Source organism: Acanthopagrus latus, chromosome 18 (genome assembly GCF_904848185.1).
Source record: "Acanthopagrus latus isolate v.2019 chromosome 18, fAcaLat1.1, whole genome shotgun sequence".
NCBI classification, from domain to species: domain Eukaryota; kingdom Metazoa; phylum Chordata; class Actinopteri; order Spariformes; family Sparidae; genus Acanthopagrus; species Acanthopagrus latus.
This window is the reverse complement of record NC_051056.1, coordinates 6,799,483-6,821,115: the sequence shown is the minus strand read 5'-3', so window position 1 is coordinate 6,821,115 and position 21,633 is coordinate 6,799,483. Positions and strand designations below refer to the sequence as shown.

Here is a 21,633-nt window from a genome sequence, read left to right as displayed (position 1 = left end):
CTTTGCACTATATTGAAATGCTTAAAGTATTTTTAGCAGTATTTTTTGAGAAGCACAATAGATGCCACACAAATTTTAATTTTTGCTAAATATATTTGAGAAATACAATACATACTGATTTTAAAAAATTAGGTACAACACTATACTACTAAACTAAACAACATTAAAATCAGTTTGTAGTTCTGTAGGTTTTGGTTCTCCCTATTTGTTAATTTACTGCTTTGTCGTCCTGCACTTTACTGACGACTTGAAGTGTTTTTAGATTATTTAATTCTTTTCGAGGTCGTGCTTCGATCACCCAATTGCGATTGCTTGACCTGTCAAGTGAAAAAATTAGGAAAGTGGGCATTAGCCATGGACCTTCTCTCCCCATTTTTACAATGATCTCCTTTACTGATGTGTCTCAGTGCAGCTACAGTTTTGTTATTTACAGTTTAGTTGTATTAACTTTATCTAAATTTGTCAGTTTAATTGCACAAGAATATATTTGGAATTCATTCAGTAGAATAGAAATTTGTCTTTTGCTCTGTTCTAAATTAGTTCCTTTTTACTTCTAGTTTCACTTAGTGCACTGCACTAGTCTCCTCCCTATTCCTCCAAATGATACAACACAGACACACACATACATGCACATAAAGGCTTTTCCTCAATCCAACTGGCTCTTTCTTTGTTTCTCTCTCCCTCACAGGCATGCATTTTCGCAATTGACATTCTCTCTCTTTTCACATGCACTCTGTTCCCTCATTGCATTTTGACCAATCAGAATGTCCAAAGCCCTGGCCTGGTTTGGAAGGGCCGGCCCCCATCCGTCCTGGGCCTGCAGCGGCTGAGGCTATTTCTGTCCATTTCTCTGTCCCTTTCTATTACCCAAACGCGCGCACACACGCACACACACACACACACACACACACACACACACACACACACACACACACACACACACACACACCATACATTCATGTGACAGAGTTATAAATCATACTGTGATAGAAATAAACTTATGTATTTAAGGATCCTTAGTTTGATGCAAGATGAAAGATTTCCAATCTGTTAATATTTAGCAAATTTACTGTGGGCTGGATGTCAGCAAGGTGCTGCTAATGTATTTCATGCTTTGTTTGACCTATCATGCCTGGGACACACTGCCTACCTGTGTGCATCATAGAACATCTTGGTTTTTATTTTCTCTATCCATGTTTACAGGTTGGAGCAGCAACAAGTCATCTAGAGTTAAGGCTGTTGCTTAATTTTTCTGCGTGACATGTGGGGTTTTATTGGTCAGTACAGGCCCACTTAAAGCACTGACCACAGGCTCACCATGCATACCACTGGGGCATGAAACGGAAAAGACAAAATGTTCTGCACCTCGGAATTATAGCATTTGTGTGTTTTGTATTATAATGCTATTAAAATGTACAGTAGGCTTATATATGGCCTTCTCAAACATATGTCACCTGTAGGCCCACCGGTGGGCCAGTTCAGCCCGTTCACAGTGGTTGGTAACCCCCAAGGACAATATAGATGTTTACACTTTGTGAATATAGCCATGTTATAACCCCTAAAATAAGTTAGATTCTCCACAGTTGAGTCATTGTTCATTTTAGGGACACCATGACCACCAAATTATAATTCAATCAGATTGACCGGCAGGAATCTGGAAAAAAGCGGCGTTACCCCTACCTTTGAAGTGACTTAAATGAGTCTGCTAACTTTTGGCAAACTAACTTGAATGGGGATAAAATGTAACTGGATGGCTCATCTCTCATCCAAGTTGTATTGGACTGAATTGCTCAAATTCTGACATTGAAATGAGTCATTTCGAAGGAGTTGTGAGGCTTTTATAAGCGATTTACAAACACGTCTTTCACAGTAGCTTTTGGGATAAAGTCCCCGGTGCATCACATGACAATGAATGACACAGCATGGCCATGACAAAAACTGTCTTCAAGGCCTGGCACTCTTTGTGGGGGCTTTATCTCGACGATGAGGCTAGCTGTGTTCTTTGCAGAAGAAGTTACAGTCAAGCCAACTGATTTGAGATAGTCCTCCTCTTCTTTGTTGGGTTTATCGGCTTGTATGAAGGATGATTCAACCTGTCAAGAAACTTCACAGATGTGTAATTGAGATCAAAATGAAGGCTGAGTTTGAAGATGGGTGTGGTCTGACCCATGTGTACTGAGTTCTGATGTAATAATAAAGTAATGAATATTGAGTAGTTACGGGGTGGAAACAAGAACATGCGTGTCGCAAAGATGGTTTCCATTTTTTCCCATTTGAGAAATGCCAATGATTCTTCTAATTGAAGTTCAGTGAACTTAAAACACAAGCAAATGGTTTGGCACACAGTTCACTAAGGGTCCTGAAAAAAGTGTCAGCTTTTGTGTTTACTGAAATTGAAAATGGACTTTGAATTGCAAAATAGATTCTGATTCAAATCATGATACCACCAGGAGTCAGAACCAAACAGAATCAGTGTGTTTCCTCAATGACTTAGAACCTGCTTCAAGGGTGGTAATCGTTACATTATTTGCTGTATGCATAGTGCCTCTTGAATTGCAAAACATAACTTTATCCAGCTTTCCTCTGTTTGGGAATGTTTAAGAAGCAGAAAATCAACTGTTGGTTAATGGTAATTGGTTGATAATTCTTCACCGCACATACATTGCAACACATTCATTCAACACAAACAAATCAACACGTTGATATATGACCTATTAGCATGACAAGCTGATCCCAGCATTGGGCAGGCAACTGACTTACTAGTTATTAGCCCTACTATATTTATTAAAGCATTACTATAACTGCTAATACTGGCCCTTCACACCATATGTGTAAAGGACCGCAAAGTACTAGGTGACAATGGGCCAGACATGTTTTTGACTTATAAAGCTTGGAATTTAAATGTCATAAAACAATTTACTTTAATTTTTTTCTCCACTTATTTATTTTGTTAATTGGTTCACAATTGAAAAATAAACGCTGTGAGTACTGGAAAAAAACAATGTACCATTTAAATGCAACAAGATTCTTTTGTGCGTAGTCACTGACACACCTAATAAATGGCCTAATATGCGTACTAAGAAAGTGATCATAGAGTCAGGTGAGGTCATTAAAAGACTACTTTTGGCTCACAGGGATCCAGTTGAATAGGCCTGCACTAAGATGTAGCTTTACTGTACTCTGTTTACACTACAGTCACTATACAACTGTCCTATATACCAAATGATACACTTGTAGTAGGATCAGTGTTTAATAACATCTGAGTCACCAATGTGTAACTGTACAGTGAGCATTGTGTGGGAATAATTATAATACGTTTGACTACCTTAAATGGATAATTCTGTAACTGCTCTGTTACATAAGCATTGTTTCATAGCAATAATTCTGGAATGTTCTGTTGGCTGTGTGTCTGTATGCGTGTGTTTGTTTGTGTGTGTGTCCTACATCCAGCCTTAATGTTCTAACTGGGTCACACTAGAACCCAGCTGCAGTACTGCAACACCAGCAAGCGAGCATGTGCAGACACACATGCAGGGACACAGTGAAGAGGAGATGTCTATAGCAGAGCAGAGACATGCTACAGAGATATTTAAAAGGAAAAGACTGTGGAAACTGTGTTTGCATGAGTGTGTGTGTGAATGTATGAGTGATAGCAACGAAGAGCAACTGGGGATGCGTTGTCATGACAACCCTTTGGCAGCCCGCCCACAAGTTTGTATGTCTGTGGGCTTTACACAGTGAGGGAGGGGAAAAAACATGGGCGCAGAGTGAGGCAGTGTGTGATTGGTCACACCCCCTTGTCTTTGTGTGGTGCAAGGGATTGTGGGTAGCTCTTGACTGAATGCTCATTTGTGTGTGAGTGGGAAAAGAGTGAGGGGGGTTGAGTGTGTGTGCTTGTGTGTGTGTGTGTGTGTGTGTGTGTGTGTGTTGAGTAAGTGGGGGGGGGAGCAGAGAGCAGAGATGTGTGTGAGAAAAAAGAGGATGAACTAGTGTGTGAGAGAGAGGGAGCGAGGGAGCTTTGCTACCATCAAAAGCTGTCCTGGGCTTTTTCACTGGATTCTTTTTCTTGTTTTTTTATCTCGAAAGTGGATTACTACCAACAAAGGTATGAGTCTGTTTGTCACACTGTCTGTCTGTCCTCTGTTGGTCTTACTCTTTCATTAGATAGCCTGTTAGCAGCAGTTGCTAGTTAGCATTAGCAACATAGGGTCACATCTCTACAGAAAGAGCCACAGGGACAGAGAAGGAGACAAGTGAAAAGCAGGATAGATGCAGACATACTGTAGAAAGGAGTGAAAGTGGAGGTTTATAAAAGCTAGAGTTATTGAATGCAATCGAAATGGAGGGTGAGAGAGCGGGTGAGAGAGGGAGGGAACGCATGACAAAAGGAGGGGGTGTGGTTTAGTGCTTTGGACAAAGGAGGCTGGCTGATTGTTTACTACCACCGCAGTGAGAGAGACATGGATGATCAATGTTTCATCATTCTCCCTCTTACTCTCACTTTCATATTCTCTCTCCCTCTTTGTATTCACTCACCATTCTGCTTCTAACAGCTGCTCCTCTCTTTTGTCCTTCCTCTGCCGCCAGTTTTTTTCTCATGGTCTCTCTATCACAGTGGTTCTCAAAGTGTGGCCCATGGGCCAGTCAGTGGCCTAAGAAACATTCCGTACGGCCCCTGAACGTGTCATGAGATGCATGCGTTATATTTAACCTTTCCGTTTCAGTAATTTCATCCTCATCAGCCTTCATTGTATAACCTACTGGGCTACTGCATCAAATCTGCCATGTGAGGAATGACAAAAGGGCTCTTAGTCTTACTTTATCAGACATTGGGGGACTTGGTTGATTTTCCTTATCTGCCAACATGTGAATACGGTGCGCATTGAATTTCTAATGTTAAATACCATTATGAGGCCTATCACAATTCCTAAAACAAGTTCATGGGTCTTCCTGTGCCCTTAAGCATCAAAACTTTGAGAACGGCTGCTCTATCACTACACATAATTTCTGTAAATCTTATCCTGAATCACTCTGCTTCGCTATCTCTATCTCTCTCTTTTTGTAGTCTTCTGTTTGTTTGAACAATGCAGTAGTTACTCTACTCACTTGTTACTCTATAATCAATATAATATAATGGTTATTAGCCATCACAATCCTTAGCTGAGGGAGAACTTGTTGATCCATAACAGTGCAAACAAAGCCGTAATTAGAGTAGCGCCTCTCCAGTCTAGTGTGGCAATTGTTTTTTGCAATGGGAAACATCTATAAGTGATGCAGAACATTGAGCAAGAATAATTAATTATTTTGAAGGTTCATTTTGATCTTTCTGAACCACTGAATGTGTTTGTAGTGTTTCCTGGCCATTTGCCAATGCTGACTATAAAATAAGCATTCAATAAAATTGCAGAACATACATTAAAAGCTCACCATGCCATGTGTAAGTTGCCTATCAGATTTAGAAGCATATGAAATGTGTAATTCCTCTAAAATATATCATTTTGGGTTATGCTTTAATTCTGGGTTCTGACGTAGTCTGTTTTACACTGCTTGTATAGGCTAGTACACCTCAAGCTAATTAGAAAATAGATTAGTCTGTTGGTATAAATAATATTCAACCAGTAAAAATGATTGCACTTTGATGTGGCCAAAAACTGAAGTATAGTAAAGAGCTGTACTGTGCAGTTGTCATGTTAGAAATAGACGGTGGGCAGTGAGAGTGCTGAAATAAATAATTACTTACAGAATTACACAATTAGTGACTTCTGCTGCTGGCATATTTGAATTGACAATTGTAACAAACATCCAGTATAATGTAAGTACACAACTCAACAAAACATTCAACACATCAACACATACTTTTTAGATGTTTTAATGCAGAAATCTTACATATTTTATCTTCAACTGCAACCATGAAACTTTCTCTTTATCAAATTTCTTAGTGCTGTTGAGGAAAAGTATAGAACCAGTACATATTGCTGTTGCTTTATTGCCAAGTCTTATGTAGTATTAATGGCATTAGCAGTTGACTTGAAGTAGGACTTGAAATACTCATGGTGATGCAAATTCTACAAAAGTAGTAGTAGTTGTAGAAAATAAAAACAGCAGTATTAGTGCTAGTAGCATTAGGGGTGGTTGGGGTTCATGAATGCAGGTTTCTTTTTTTTTGTTTGTAAGTTTTTTTATAGCCTGGATGTTATTTCACAAAGTTAAAGGTACATTCCACAGATTTTACTCAGCATGGTGGACTCATTTGACTTCAGCACTATTCATCTTTTGTCTTTTCTCGCTAAAGAGGAAATTTATCCAGAACCATCTCCCATGTGAGATGCTCTGCTAACTATAGACTACAGTTGGGCATAATGAGTCCCACACGATTGATGTGTATATTATTTTATATCAGCAACATGCTAAATCAAAGTATTGGGATGCACCTTCTTTATAACTATTATTGGCTGCAACAGTGAGGTTGGTTGAGGTCGGCAAAATATGGTCTTGGAGACCAATGGCAATGTCTTGGGTTAAACAGTGGGGTACAAAAATATAGGTAATATTTAATGACCTCCTCTTGTGAGGACACTGCCTGCCCCTTCTGAGTTTCAGTTGTTTTTATAGTTATAGTTATAATTTTCTTCGGGTGTAGGGAAGGTTACAGTGTTCCAGCGAATTACACTTTGTTCCACAACTAACAATCCATGACCAATCATCGGATCCACTGATTATGTTACCTTTCCACCTCTGGTTTTATGCTATCATAATTTACTTCAGCCTGGCTTGTTGCAGGTAACTCATGTTCACTTTCAACTGTTTCAGAAGTCATGTTAATTTTCTGCTGGTGAAAACCCTAAGTTTCCTCAATGTGCTGCGTCATAACATAAGCATCACATTACTTCCTAACTGGGGACTTTCATTGTGAGGGATTTATAGAGAATGTGATAAATACTGAATTAGCACTAGTTCTTCAACAACATTTATTTATTTTGATTTATTTAACTGTATCTCAAAATTCTTACATTGATATTTAGAATCTCTTTTGCAAGGGAGACTTTGCCAAGACAGCAGCATAAAAACTTTCACATAAGGAACCATCAATGACTTATCAAAAAACAATATAAAAACTTTCACAGAAGAGAGACAAGCAACTGATTTCAAACAATCAGCAAATTACTAATTAACAATTGATTTACTTGTGCTTAGTAACATGACATGCCCATTCAGTGCTCAAGTAGCCCTTAACTATGTTCTTATAATGACTGCAGAGAGAATTAGTTTTTACAGATTCTTATTTAACGACTCCTCAACACAAGGTGTCATTACTTCAAGTCTTCTTGAAATGGAAATGCACATTCCTGCTGTACTAGACCGACATGCCAAGTCAAACTGAGTCAAGCTTAGTCAGCACATTTGTGAAACCCCGCGACTATTCACAATCCAGACCAACTCCACTGTAAAGAATGTCTGGAATTGGCCATGACATGTGCCACAGCTGCCATCATCAGCTTCATATCTGATTTCTGTTTCGTTTGTAGAGGCACAAGCAATTTGTCTGTTTTGAGGCTATGACATTAATTATCCAGTTACACAAAAATTGTGAAAATTGGTTGCATCAGGGCAATCAATACATTTGCATAATATGTATGAGAGAGAAGTCAGTCTTTGCTGGGTCACTGTGCTCCTAAATATTTTGCAATGACAAGATATTCTAATTGATTCTAATTCACTGACACAAAATGGAATTATAATGCAAGACTGTTTTAGAGTCTGGGAGTCATGCATCATCTCCAATTTTGGCTTGTATAGTCACATGGCTCTTTTAAGAAATAAGGCAGTGTGTAGTGTGTGAGTGGTCTGGCGAGAGAAAGTGAGAGAGCTATGGTGCTCAGAGCAGACCAGTGTTACTGGTGTACTGGTTAGTTAACTCTCAACTTAGCTGAACTTTAGCCACCCAGATGATCCAAAATGCTATGCAGCACACATAGGAAAACAAAAATAAAACAAAAAGAGACAAACAAAACAAAATGAAAATAAATTAAGTACAGCTAAAGGCGATTGAGTGTGTGTTAAGACAACTCTTGAAAAGGTCAGAAGTGGGAAATAATCTAATGATGGGAGGTGCAGAATTCTGGAGTTTAAATGCAGCGTTTAGAGAAGGCCCTGTCCATACAATATAGTCCTAGATCTGGGAACAGACAGAAGTCTTTGATCAGATGATCGTAGCTCTCTGGCAGTGTGAAATGTGGACTGGAGTTCTACAATGTATGAAGGGAGTTGAGACAATTTAATACTTTATTTGCAATCAGCAAATAAATCCTGTAGCTTTCAGGAAGTCAGTGTAGGGAGGCGAGAATAGGGGTAATGTGCTCCTCTTTTTTGACCTTGTGAGGAGTCAAGCAGCTTCATTTTGGACTAGTTGAAGGCAGGATAAACAGGACTGAGTGATACCAAAATATAACGAGTTACAAAAGTCTAAGCATAATGAAATGAAGGCATGGATGATTTTCTCCAGGTCAGAGGTACAGAGAATTTATTTGAGTGTGGAGATGAAGCAGAGTTGCATGAAGCTTGATTTAACTATGTGATTAATTTGCATGTCAAATTTCAACTTAGTATTAACTATGACACCCAGATCTTTTACTTGTGATTTAATAGCTTTCGAATAATGTAGCCTTGTGGAATGAATACATTTAGAAGAGGATTGGACACAACAGGGGATGGAGGCTGAGGAGGAGAATGAGTTGCTGAGAGAGACTCTGAAGGATATTTTTGTTAAATATGACAACCAGTTTAGGGCAGAAACAGAAACCTCTGCCCATTCATTTAATCTGTCAGTGAGAATAGGATGGTCTAGTTAGGAGTAGCTGATATAAAACAACCTTTTCAAGGATTTTGGAAAGACATAGGAGTCTAGAGATCAGCCTGTAATTGGACTAAAGGATCTAGATTCTGCTTTTTTGTTAAGTGGCTGGACATTTGCATGTTGAAAGATTGATGGATCTGGCTGATTTTCAGGGAGAATTGTGGGGCTTCAAGAGAATGGTGGCATAATAGTACCAATAACTCATTTTAAGAGCTGAGTTGGAATAATGATGAGAGCAGGTTTAGGTCTTCATAGAAGAAAGGAGAAATGTGTGGTAGATCAGTTTCAACCATTATTGCACCGTCATCAGATAGGGGAAATTCTTTTGTAACAGGGTTGGAAATACAGAGACCTGCGGAGTGACCTTAGTCTAGGCTTTGGTCTTTAATATGAGTTGGGCTATTTACAGATGGTTGGAGAACGAATGAGAATATTGTCATATTTTGGGGCAATGTGAGAAAAAAGATCAGAAATTTCACTGATAAATGAATGAAAGATGAGTACGGACCTATTGAAACAGTGGAACACTTGAGGGCACTTTTGCGAATTACAACAACCCCAGCACCTCCTGAGAGTGACCTGAGGGAGTGGCTTCCATGAGAGGGACAAGCTCACCTGGAGTAAGCCATGACTCTGTGACAAACAAACAAAATTAGTATCAGATCTTGACAGATAAATGATATATTTGACAGTGATCTCACATTTAAGAGACACAATTTAGAGGAAAGGAGAGGTGAGGGTGGAATCAATGTAAGTGTAATGGTAATAAGATTTTCATGATTTATGACAATTAGAATGACGATTCTATGACTCACTTCTTAACAGCATTAATTCACCACAACTTAGTAAGGAAAAAATCATCACACTTGAATCACCAAAAATAGAGACTGAACTCCACTGGCCTCAAGCTCATGCTCAACAATAAAGCACCAAGTCCTGATGGCTTCCCAGCTGAGTTCTATTCACACTTCTGGTTGATTTTAGTTCCACTATTCAACAGACTTTTAACTAAAATAAAACAAAATTCAAGAATGCCAGCAAACATGAGCATGGCCACAGTTTCACTGCTTCTAAAATCCAACAAAGATTCACCACTACAATCTAGTTACTCACAGAATATAAAAATAATTTCAACTATAATCCACCTAGACCAAACCACCCTTTTCAAAGCTAGACATTCATGCAGTAACTCTTGCAGACACCAACAGGAACCATCATCATGTCATGAGATGCAGAAAAAGTCTTCCACAGATTAAAATGGTTATGTTTTATACACACAATGCAATAATTTTACTTTGGGGGATCATTTTATTCTGTACACAGCACCCTCAGGCTCTGTACTCACTGATGGACTAACATCACAAGGCTTCACACTGCACAGGGGGACAAGGCAAAGATATCCACTCTCTTCATCTTCAACACTTTCATTGAACCACAAGCTGCAGCCATTTGTCAAAACAACTGCATCAAAGGAATCCAGACACCAAATTCACCCCATAAAATTAGTCTTTATGTGGATTACATATGGCTCTTCCTTCAAAACCCTGACTCACTACTGCAAGAGACAATCAAAGTCTTATAGAAACATACTCAACATCTCTAATTACTCCATAAATTGGCATAAATCTTCTATCCTTCCACTGCATACTAACAGCGGGGATGTGGCAATCCACACACTATTAGTTTTTCCCACATATTCATTTATTTGTGGTGGTCCATCCCAATATCAATCATTGGCCGTTACATACAGATTTTCTTTTTTTGGAGCAGCGTGTCCCATTCTCACGCACTCAAGACAGTGCAACCGTCAGTGGATAGCATGATGTTATATGCTCCGATACAGTGGATGGTGGTGTGGTTTTTAGTCTGCCGGTAAAACCAATGAAGAAGAGGCGGAGGACTATTTAATGCAGTTGGCTTGACTAGAACTTCCTCTGCAGAGGGCTTGACCTCTTCGTCGAGATCAACCCCCCCCCAAAGAGCGTCAGTTTTGGCTGTGGCCAACCTGTGTAATTACATCGTCATGTGATGCACTAAAGAAGCTAACAATGTGAAAAATACATCTGTAAAATTGTTATAAAAGCCTCACAACTGCTGCAAAATTATTTATTTTATTGTCAGATTGTCATATCTTGGCAATTTGGTCCCAAAAAATTTGAAAACCAGAAGTTAGCCGGCTTGGTCTGCGGAAGTCTCGAGTATGCGTGCTCTATGGCACCCCAGCTGGACTGCCACCACTGCAGTTAAAGTCTGATTGTGTGGGAAACACTGCACTACCTCAGTCTCAAATTCACTACATTTCTTAAAACTATAACTGATAACCTCCTCTGCTGGTTGAACCTTCCACTCTCCATCATGGGCAGGATAGCAACTGTTAAGATGACAATACTCTATAAAATAACTTACCTTTTCACAGTAGCCCCATTTACACTGCCCTTTGAGAGTGAGATCCTGTGCCAGTTCTCCATATCCACCTCTGTGTGAAAGTCTCAGATGCGATGATAGGTGTAATTTTGCTCTGATGCACCTTCAGTGGTGGTATCAGAGGCACAGCATTTGCAAACTGTACCTGTGTGAATGGATAAGCTGGCAGATAGGTGCAGGGGCATGTCAATCTGATGGTGTTCAGTGTGATAACTAAATAGACCATCCAACAAAATAAAGATAAGTGTCCCACAAAGCACCATTTCAGGACCAAACAACAGCAGTGTACTAACTGGCAGTGTCTTTGACAACTTATATGAGGAAAACAGTACCGCAGTTATACATGGAGAAGTGTCCTTCATCCCGTCTTTCCTACCGACTTTTCGTCACAATTCTGCCCAAAAAACAGCATATGCCTTCAGCAGAAAGGTTTAACTCACCAGGTGTTTATCTTCTTCAACTATTGTGTTGTTGTAGTTACTGTCTAGAAAAAAAACACTGCGGTGGTCAGCCCTCCCAACTAAGACTTCATTGAACTTTCCTCCACAAAACAACTTTCCTCCCTGTGAGTGAGACAGTCGGACAGCGTCCTGTTTCCCTAATGACTATTATGTAATTATGTAACCCAAAACATAACTTAACTGAAAAACATAACTTTGTCACTTTTGTATGGGGGTCAGGAGCCCAATCACAAAACATTATAACAGCATCCATATGATTACAAACAGTCAGTGGGTACATGTTTAGATTAACAGTTAGACACTTGGGGAAACACATTGAGAAAAACACACAGACATCATCATCTAGATGTGGACCGTCACAGAGGTACAGTTTGGGTAGCCACAGGTTTTGGTAAACAACAGATGTCCAAATGGCCTTAAATACAAATGGTCAAGGATATTTGTACCTCTCGTGGCGATGTGGACATACTGTATACTGTTCCTTTGTTTGTATTTCCCATGTGACGTGCTGAACACTGTCCATCTACCCTGATTGCATTTGAGTCCTCCTCCTCTCCTCTTACCAGAGTCCTGTGTCCTGTCCGCCATGCAAGAGCTTGATCTCTGATGTTACAAGTTAGCCTAGTTGTTTAGTGTGTCTGAGTCGCACCTCATCAACTTTATTCTCCTGCAACATGACATTAGCCAAAGAAGGTTTGGTAGAAAGTAAGCTAATCTCTGATGTCACCTCTTATGCCTCTTTATGCATGACATGTTTATCCTTTTAGAGCTGCACTTTATAAACACAGCTGCCCATTAGCGTTTATCAAGCGTAATGAAAGTTATACTTAACTCTCTCACTCCGGTCAGGCACAGAGTCAAAGAAAACAGAGAGCAAGAAACAGAAAGAGAAGAAATGCACTGCCCAGCTCAGCTAATGTTAGCAAGATGGACAACAGAGCAATTCACTGGCAATACAAGGTAGCACATATGAGTAATATTAATATTAATATTAATATTGTTATTAATTGTTGATATCACACTTGAAGAGGGTAGGTTTGCCTGACTGCCCGTCCTGCATTTTACTCTAATGTTGTTGTTGTTTGCCTTGTCTCGGTGGGTAAAAACCCCCTGAGTTAGACATTTTCCATCTTTCATATAATTGGACTGTATTTCTTAATTCAATGTATACAAATTCAACTAAAATGCATGTTTAATGCTTTCATATATCAACAATAACAACACTTTCACTAAAATAAGGTTGGAGAGCTAAACTAGCAAACTAGCAAGTTAGCATAAATGTTGCTGTTGTGTGGATATATCAAAGATGCTGACAAAGCAATATAGCACATTAAAAAGCTGAACAGAAATGCCAGATAGGTTGGACCATTGTGTTTGACAATATATATTTACATGTTATAGTTATGGCTGAAAAATGACAGCAGAGATGTACAAATTTGCAGTGTTTTTTAATATCTTCACAGTGGGAATGAGATGCCAGTTTTCTACCCGAAGGATGTTGTTACAGCAATGTCAGAGGGATTTGGTTTATAGGGCAGACAGTTCTGAATTTGGTGAACAGTTTCTGCTATTTGAGCTCTTTGAATCCTGCAGTTTTACCCGCAGGTCAATTTTCTCCCCCTTTTTAGAACTTTTGAATTGAAGAAGATGCTAAATACTCCAAATCTAAGTAATACTGAGAGTGAAATCTGAGAGTGAGATCTTAAAGGACTAGCTCAGGTTGCATAGTCATCCGTTCAGATGCATAAGAGAGTAAAATCAGTAGAAAATGAGTGGAAGGAACACTAACAGTCACCCATTATGCAGTGAAAAGTATGGTTATCACCATCTGCCCTATGTTGTTTCTCACATCTACAAATTGCCCCGACACCCCATCCGCTGCATTGCTGTGAATGGGAGGATCTCTCAGAGCAAACCCTGTTTTTATTTGGTATATAAACAGAGATAACCTTATCAGAGTCTGGTGGCCATAGGACTTAATTGAAAGAGCCATAGGACTGGCCCCACAAAGACATTTCTGAGAAACATCAGAGTGCCTGATGTATGGAGCCTCCAGAACCTACCCGATAATATATCAGTACCCCCAGTTTTTCACACGTGGCCCAGATTAACAGGAAGTGTGAATTTTACAAAGAAAGGACAGGGCCAAAGCACCATATTAGCCTTCTACAGAGAAACGCTTTTGTATGTAAACGAACATGTTTTGCATCGCCCTTGTGTTCTCACGTGGGCAGTGAATCCGCATACTTTGTGTATCAATGACGCCATCGCCCCACCCCTCGACCTCTAGCCTTCAACCTCTTAACCCCCCGACGTCTCATAACAACAACAACAACAATGGCGGACTATATGCTTATGTTCGTGCTGCAGAAGATATTGAGCCTATTAGGCTATTTTGGCACGTGTGGACATGGCCTTTAGACCACCAGGGTGCCGTCTGTGTGTATGCTAATTTTGCGGTTGTTTAGTTATAATGCGCCCTTTGAATATACTAATGTATCAATATATGGATATATGTTAGCAACTCAGAGCATGCTTGGCAAATGGAACTATCCAGCAATGTTTTCAGTGTTGTTGTCCTAACACAACAATATCAGGACTGAAGAAACTGAGCTGCCTGCACACCCATGAGAGGGCTTCATGAAACAAGAAAGAGATGGACCAAGAAAGGCTTAATCGATGCTTAATGCCAATGCCAACCCCATGTACGCGTGCTTTCACAGGGCTGATGTGGTCGATGTTGACAGTAGGCATCTGGAAATATGATGACTCACAGTACTCTCAGCTCTGAATGGTGCAGGCACACTCTAATGTTTTGGGTATCCTTATACGCAGACCTTTTTTTGCTCACTAGTAAGGGGCCTTTTAAATTATCAAACATTCTCACACCAGCCATGTTAACATGCTGATTTGGGGTGCGACAAAGTATTGATATGGCACCATATCGTCTTCCTTGCTCGTGTGATCAGTGTATCAATATGCTGGCGCCAAATATCAATATTTAAATTCAAAAAGTAAGGTGCGCTAAACTGATTTCCCTGCCAATTTGACCTCTTAGTGCCGCTTCTTCAAGGCTCCTCACTGTGGCGCTTATCACATGAATGAGGGAAACTTAAACGGAAGTTGATTGGCCAAAGAAGAGGAAGTTTTCATTGGGATAATGGCGGACATGAATGTGAAGAATGTCACCGTAAGCGATGCCACAGCAATGTTAAACAGGACAGATGAAATCGATAAAGAATTCGTGATATGCAAAAACTGTCTGCTAAAAGTAAACAGGCAACACCACAAACATGCAAAGCCACTTGCAGTGCCACCACCCCGATCTCCTCAAGACAGGTTTATTTATTCAGCACATTTTATATGACACAATACGATAAAAACATATAAGATAGGAAAACAGATAAAAACATATAAGATAGGAAAACAGATAAAAACATATAAGATAAAGAACATTTAATCAAACATACTGTACACGAGGACAAGGTAACAATGAATAAAAATAAATCATAAAACATAAAAAGGTGTCATTATTGTAATTGTTGGAATATAATAATCATATTAATAATTAATAAAAATCCATTGTGTGCTACCTTCTGACACTCCACCCCTCTTATACACATGGTTTATTTTATATGTTTTAGATGTTAGTCTAGTGAGGAAAAGTGATCATTCATGATATTTTTTGCAATAAAAACTGAGTAGTGAGAAAATGATATAAATGATATTTACATGTTCTAAAACTTTCAGTGAATACAACAGAAGCAATAATATGAAATGTGGTTGAGTAGACCGATAAACTAATAATTGTTTACTGACGATCCCCCATCAGTCACAGGTAGCCTGTCAATTTAGGTCATATTTCAAGCAATACGAAATTCAAAGAAATTAATTACAGTAATTTGCCTCACTCTATGAAGCTGAGGTGGATTATAATGTTAGGGCTCAGAGGTTGCTGGTGTGAGGCTGTGAGCCACCTACAGTGCTTTGATTACAGTTTTTATCAGGGTTGTTTCTCTCTGAAGCTGGTTTGGAGGTCAGGGAGATGGCTTGCTGCAGATTTACCACAAGGTTGGACTATGTCACCTGTTGGATTTGTATCAACACAGCAAGTGGAGATGCTTTTAAGGTTCTGCTGTATTCTACATGGCTTTATTTCAAACTCATCGTCACTGTGTATCAATGATCCAGCTTGTGGCCTCTATTTTGCTGATAAAAACATAGCATTAGACGACAGAAAACTAACTCAGTACTCATCTTTCCTCTCAGCCCTGTCTTATTTTTTTTAAAAGCACACCAATGTAAACCAGGAGTAAAAATTTCATGAGATGCACATGCACCACTTCAAGTTGGTTGTCAGCGACAGTATCAAATATTGAATGTGCTCATACATTCATTGCAGCAGATTTTTTTCTGTTTCTGCTGTCAATGTGAGCATATGCACCAGCAGTCGCTGTTTGTTGTCGGAAGATTGTCGATTTCTTCTGCTGATTAATCTGACTAAACTATCCTGCCTGAATAGTGGAGATAGCCAAAACAACTTCTCTGTCCTCTTGTTATCCTCCTCTTGACCTTCTTTCAATGGGATCACTCCTGCTGTAATGTGAATGGTGGAATGGAGCAGATGATGTTAGAGAAGTGAGTCTGATGAAACAAGTGAACAGTATCATTGCTTCTTGTACATTTCTTGTTCTGGTGCAGTCCTATCACAAGATGGTCTCTAGTTGTTTTGTTAAAAAGTTGCAGGATTAAAACTATTATTATAATGTAAACCAATCTTTTAGCTGCAGGCTGACGTATGATAAATATGAAGGTAATTTGAATAAAGTTTAATGTGTTTTACTATTGTCACACTAACACCATTATTGAGTGGAGGACAATGGAGGTGATTCCAGGGCACTGGCTCTACTATTGAGCCCCCTAAAGATGTCACAGGCCCAAATCTGTCGTCCTCTTCATTGCTAGTGAAGGCTCGCCTTTTTTCACCGTTGTTTGTTCACACTGAACCAAGCAGTGCCGGAGTAAAGCGGCTCGTGTGTGTCAATTCATGCAGCACGCCGACGCTGCGGAACCCAAAGAGGCAGGTTCACATCAGTGTTTTTTAAACACTGATGTGAACCTGTGTCAGTCGATTTTTTTAGAATCAGTTATCATTATGTGTTGTGATTGAGATCCTGGCCCACCATACGTCCTTGAAAGTGTCAAAGTTATTTTTTTTTTTGCTGTGAATTACATAATTACATAATGGCCATTAGTAAACAGAAGACCATGTCTGGCTTTCACTTATGAGGAGGGATGCTGTTTTCTGGGGGAATGTTTACTGAAGTCTCGGTTGGGAGGGCTGACCATCACAGTGATTTTTTAAATGCAAGTTTCCAGAGACAGTAACTACAACAACAGTTGTAGTTACTGTCTCTTGTTAATGATTTTTGCTCTGAATCGTGTCAAATGATCACCACCATTCAACTGCGGGGGCCTCCTGACTCTGCTGCCGGGGACAGGTGGGTCGAAGTGCCGGACATATCTCTTTTATCTGATGAGTGAAGGATGTGTTTAGCTGTCAAACTGTGAACACCATCAAATCGACACATCCCTGATCCGGGCCTCAGGCTTTTCCATTTACACAGACTGCAGCTGCAGGCTCCGATACTTGGATCAGAGCCTGCAGCTGGAGTCTTGAAACTTTCCCCACTCTCCGCATCTGTAACTTTCGTACAGACTCCGATAGGCAGAATAGATGAATGATTGGCACACTGATAGGGCACTGTGAATAAGGCTAATGAGACAATGAGGGGAGGGGATGCCTATATGCCATCCGACACAACTCAGGTTTAGAGGGAGGTACCTTAAAGTGAGAGGTGGGAGTGCTGCCATAGGCTCATATATGGCACAGTGCGAGTAACTCTGAAAGGTGCAATAACCCGTATCATACTTTGCATCCATCTTTATTAGTCTGTCATACATCCACAAATACAGTGGATACATCATCTCATTGCTATGCACTCTGCAAACAGTTTCTTGGAACATTTAAAAAAGCGTCTGCTGGCATTCAAACAAAAAAACTTCATTCTTGTCTCACTTGTCTCACACTTTTTTTAGCATATCACCTGGATCACACGCCTTGGCCTGGGGAATATGGCTGAAAAGTATACAATGGTATTGAAGTTTCATATCAGTTGATATCGATAATTAATGATAATTTTTGATTACCCGTCCTGCTGAGGTGAGAGGAGACCTATTTTTACTTTAAAACTTTATCTTTTGAGGTGGAGATGGTTATCTTCATGCTACTGGATGAAGTGCTCAGTGCTGTTGTTGTAGTCCAGAACAGAGGGGTTGTCTTTCAGCAGGGCAAGGATGCGTTGTGTTTGAGGGACATGGTGATGGGTGATGGGCTGGTGCAGTCAGTGGTCTAAATTGTGTACAGGGACTGACTCAGCACACAGCCCTGTAATGCTGCAGTGTTACTGATGGGTGCAGGTGATGTGGTTTTGCCACAACCTCTGGATCATCAGATGCCTTTGGAGGGTATTAAAAGCAGAGCTGTATTCCACAGTGAAGATCCTGACAGAATGATCTTGGGAGTCCAGGTGTTGAAGGAGGTAAAGCAGGCAGGCACTACATCCTCTGAACCCCTGGAAGAACAGCAGTCAGCAGCAGCTTCTCTACGTCCTTTATTATTATGGATGTGAGGGTAACAGGCTGGTAGAGGCTGGATTTTGTGCACAGGGATTATAGTGGCAGTTTTTCAGCCTTCAGCACACTTACTGACATGCCATCAAGCCCCAGTGCATTGCCCAGCTTGCATTGGCTAAACTGGTGCTGTACTTCCTTTGCTTACTGAAAAGGGGACTGGTTTGTCTGGGTCTTGTGGCAGGAGGCCTTCAGGCATGGGCATCAAACATGTATAGAATGTCTTGAATTCTTTTGCAAAGGTTTCTGGGTCAGTTATTGAACATCTGTTGGATTTTAATTCACACCCAGTTAGTTTCCAGTTTCAATTTCACCTGTTTTTTTTTTTGTTTTTTTGTTTCACCAGTTTGAGACTGGTCCAGTCTTCGAGGCTAAAGGCCTTCTTCTTATCCTCTAGGCTGCATTTTATTGTGGGAGTAATTCAAGGTTTAGAGTTTGGATTCTTCTTTATTGTTTAAACTGGGGTGGTGGTATTTACGCAGAAGATGATGTAATACCTAATGTCAGAAGTCATTCAATGTCCAATGTGTTAGCTTTTCTCCTGGGACTGTCCACATACTGTTGAAATGATGGCAGTGTGCTGTAATCGGACATTGGAGCTCGGGAGTACTCAGTCAAGCATCTTGATGCTGAGGGCAATAAAGAAACAAGCTAACAACAACAGTTGGGAAGTCCCAGGCAAGATAGTAGGGACATAGCTTCAGGGTCATCGTCTCACAGTCGGAGAGCACATCTTACATCACCTTTTGTTGATGTGTAAGTTGACCTCACTGCCCGACATTTTCCCTGATTGTCCCCTTATATTAGACCCGATGATTGTAAAGTTGTCTAGGATGACCTCAGCATCAGAGACAGACTCATCAAGCCAGTTCTTGGACAGGGCAATGTTACAAATGTCCCTGTAACATCCTGTGCCCTTTCCAGCAGGCACCTGGGATGTTCACAGGTCCATTTTATTGCGGCGTGAACGTACACTTGGTAGGATGTTGGAGGGGAGGAGTGGTTTACTTGCATTCGAGGGACGGCAGCTCAGAGGCAAGATGTTTGCCAACCTAAAAAGAGCCGGAACTCCCGAACTGACAGGCAGGGGTGCAGGGATACTCTGGGTTGCTGGGTAGCAGAGGCACTGGGGTGCTAATCAGCAGTGAGGTTTAGGACCTAGGCAACAAAGAGGCATGATGTCGATGGAAGCCATGCTTCCTTTGTGAGGGCTTCCTTGACAGTGGCTGCATGGCAGGATCTGGTAGAGAACTGGGAGGTTCTGTTTTTTTAAAGCAATGTAGCAGGTTTTTTTAATTGCTGATCAACACTTTTTCCCATTAGTAGGAGATGATTCTTCCTCTCCTTTTTTCTATGTGTGTCACTTCCGTCATCACAAACACACTAGAAAACGCAGTTCATATACATCACTAGCCTGCAGCCGAGATATGTTAAAACTTGTTTTACTTTTAAAAAGCCTTGACAAATAACATTTTGAATAAAACACGTAATTTTTCAGGGGCTGATGATGGAAGTTGCTAAAGAGTGCAGTATCTTGCTTCTTTCTCATGTCTGTTAAGAGCTGCACATGTGCAGTACTGATCAAAATATTATCAAGGATCAGGTATTGATGGTGATTACTTTTTAATATCTTTTACTTAGTCTTTTTTTGGTACTCACCATTGACTGAATGATGTTTAACACTGCTTGAATAGAGGTGGATGGAAAAGTATCATTAAGTGAATGGAATTAACTTCAACATGCGTCTGACAAGGGCAGAAAACTTGCACGTCCACACTGGTGTTGTGTTTCCATCACAGCCAATCAGAGCTTGAACCAAAAGCTACCTGTCACTACTACTCAGGTTGACAAGGGTATAAATGCTTGTTCACATTGAAGACAGACTAAATTGGGTGCTAATGGATAACTAGTTCAGATATTTAAGTAAGAATCAGTCTATTATTTTTTTCCTGCTACAAGGACTACAACGACATCACAAGTGGTGCCATTGCTACATTAAGCTAAGACTGTCATTTTATCTTTTGAAACTGTTGAAACGCTCAACACATGAAACACTAGCTACATTCGCACTGCCCCTTCAGTGTGGGAATCCATGCCCATTAGGGGGTATAGTTTCACTGCTACTCTGTTGCACCCAGCGGTAGTATCAGAACCGCAGCAGAGGTGAGCCGGCGTCTGTGTGAATGGACAGGCCAGAGGCGTGGATCAGTGGGTGTGACTGTCATCCTGTCCATCCTACTGACTCTTCCTCACATTTCTGCCCAATAAACAGCATCTGTACCTGGCAAAAAACTTTAACTCACCATGTGTTTGTCTGCTTCCACTATTTTTATTTTATCTTTAAAAAAAGCACTTCACCTAGTATCACTCAAAGTGACTAATTTCTGTCTTTTCACAGGTGATGTGTCGCCCATCAGTATGTCCCCCATCAGCCAGTCGCAGTTCATCCCTTTGGGAGAGGTATTGCTTTTGGCTATCTCTGCTATGAACTCCGCCCATAAGCCTGTCACTCAGGAGGCCCTCACTGAACACCTGCAATCATGTTTTCCAGGTAAATCAGCTCATCAAGATCATTCAATAGTCGACACCTCCCATCAGCCTCTGTCTAGTGCTACACAGTAGGTTCATGTCAACACTTAGATTCTTTTGATTAGTGTTGTAATTGATTTAAACGTAATTATAGTGTTGTATTAAAGGGAGAAACTGGCCATTTCATATAATACCTACATTCAATACATTTCTGTTTCTTACTGTATCTCCTACATTGAATTGCATTTTTATTTTGTGAGACTGTATCTGACTGCTTTCTATGCCCACCTGGATCACCCACAGCTTTCAATTACTGCTGCCATATTACATGTATCAAAAAATGCAACACTTGTGAATGAAATGTGCCCATAACAACTGGAAAACCCTTCCAGGCTAAGTGTGCTAACCATTTTCCCTCAGACTATCTTAACAAGGGCTAGCAAAATAAAAAGCCAGTTGCCTGTAAAAACTAGCAGGTAATCATCAACAATCCAAAGATTTGTGCATTTTTCAGATTTCAGGGGCATTTGTGGATGTGATTCTAAATGGAAACTTAATCAAAATGAGCTTATAGCTTTGATCATGAAAGGGGAAAAAGAAAAAAAATTCACAGACGACACAGTGTAGCGTACCTGCAGCTGCACCTTTCACCTTTAACTGCATAGACACTGC

The 21,633-nt window shown here is 40.2% G+C and overlaps 1 protein-coding gene across 4 annotated transcripts in view; it reads left to right on the top strand.

The window, feature by feature from the left end:
- The window catches only part of LOC119007296 (storkhead-box protein 2-like), a 61,786-nt gene that overhangs the window by 22,693 nt on the left and 17,460 nt on the right, over positions 1–21,633 (top strand). For 2 of the 4 annotated variants that reach the window (XM_037076860.1, XM_037076861.1), the window contains one exon: positions 20,831–20,983. In XM_037076860.1, the coding sequence (XP_036932755.1) occupies positions 20,831–20,983 (153 nt within the window). Of the gene's footprint in view, positions 1–3,774; positions 4,106–12,675; positions 12,700–20,830; positions 20,984–21,633 lie in introns of those variants that run through there. The other 2 variants (XM_037076862.1, XM_037076863.1) reach the window with 2 other exon arrangements.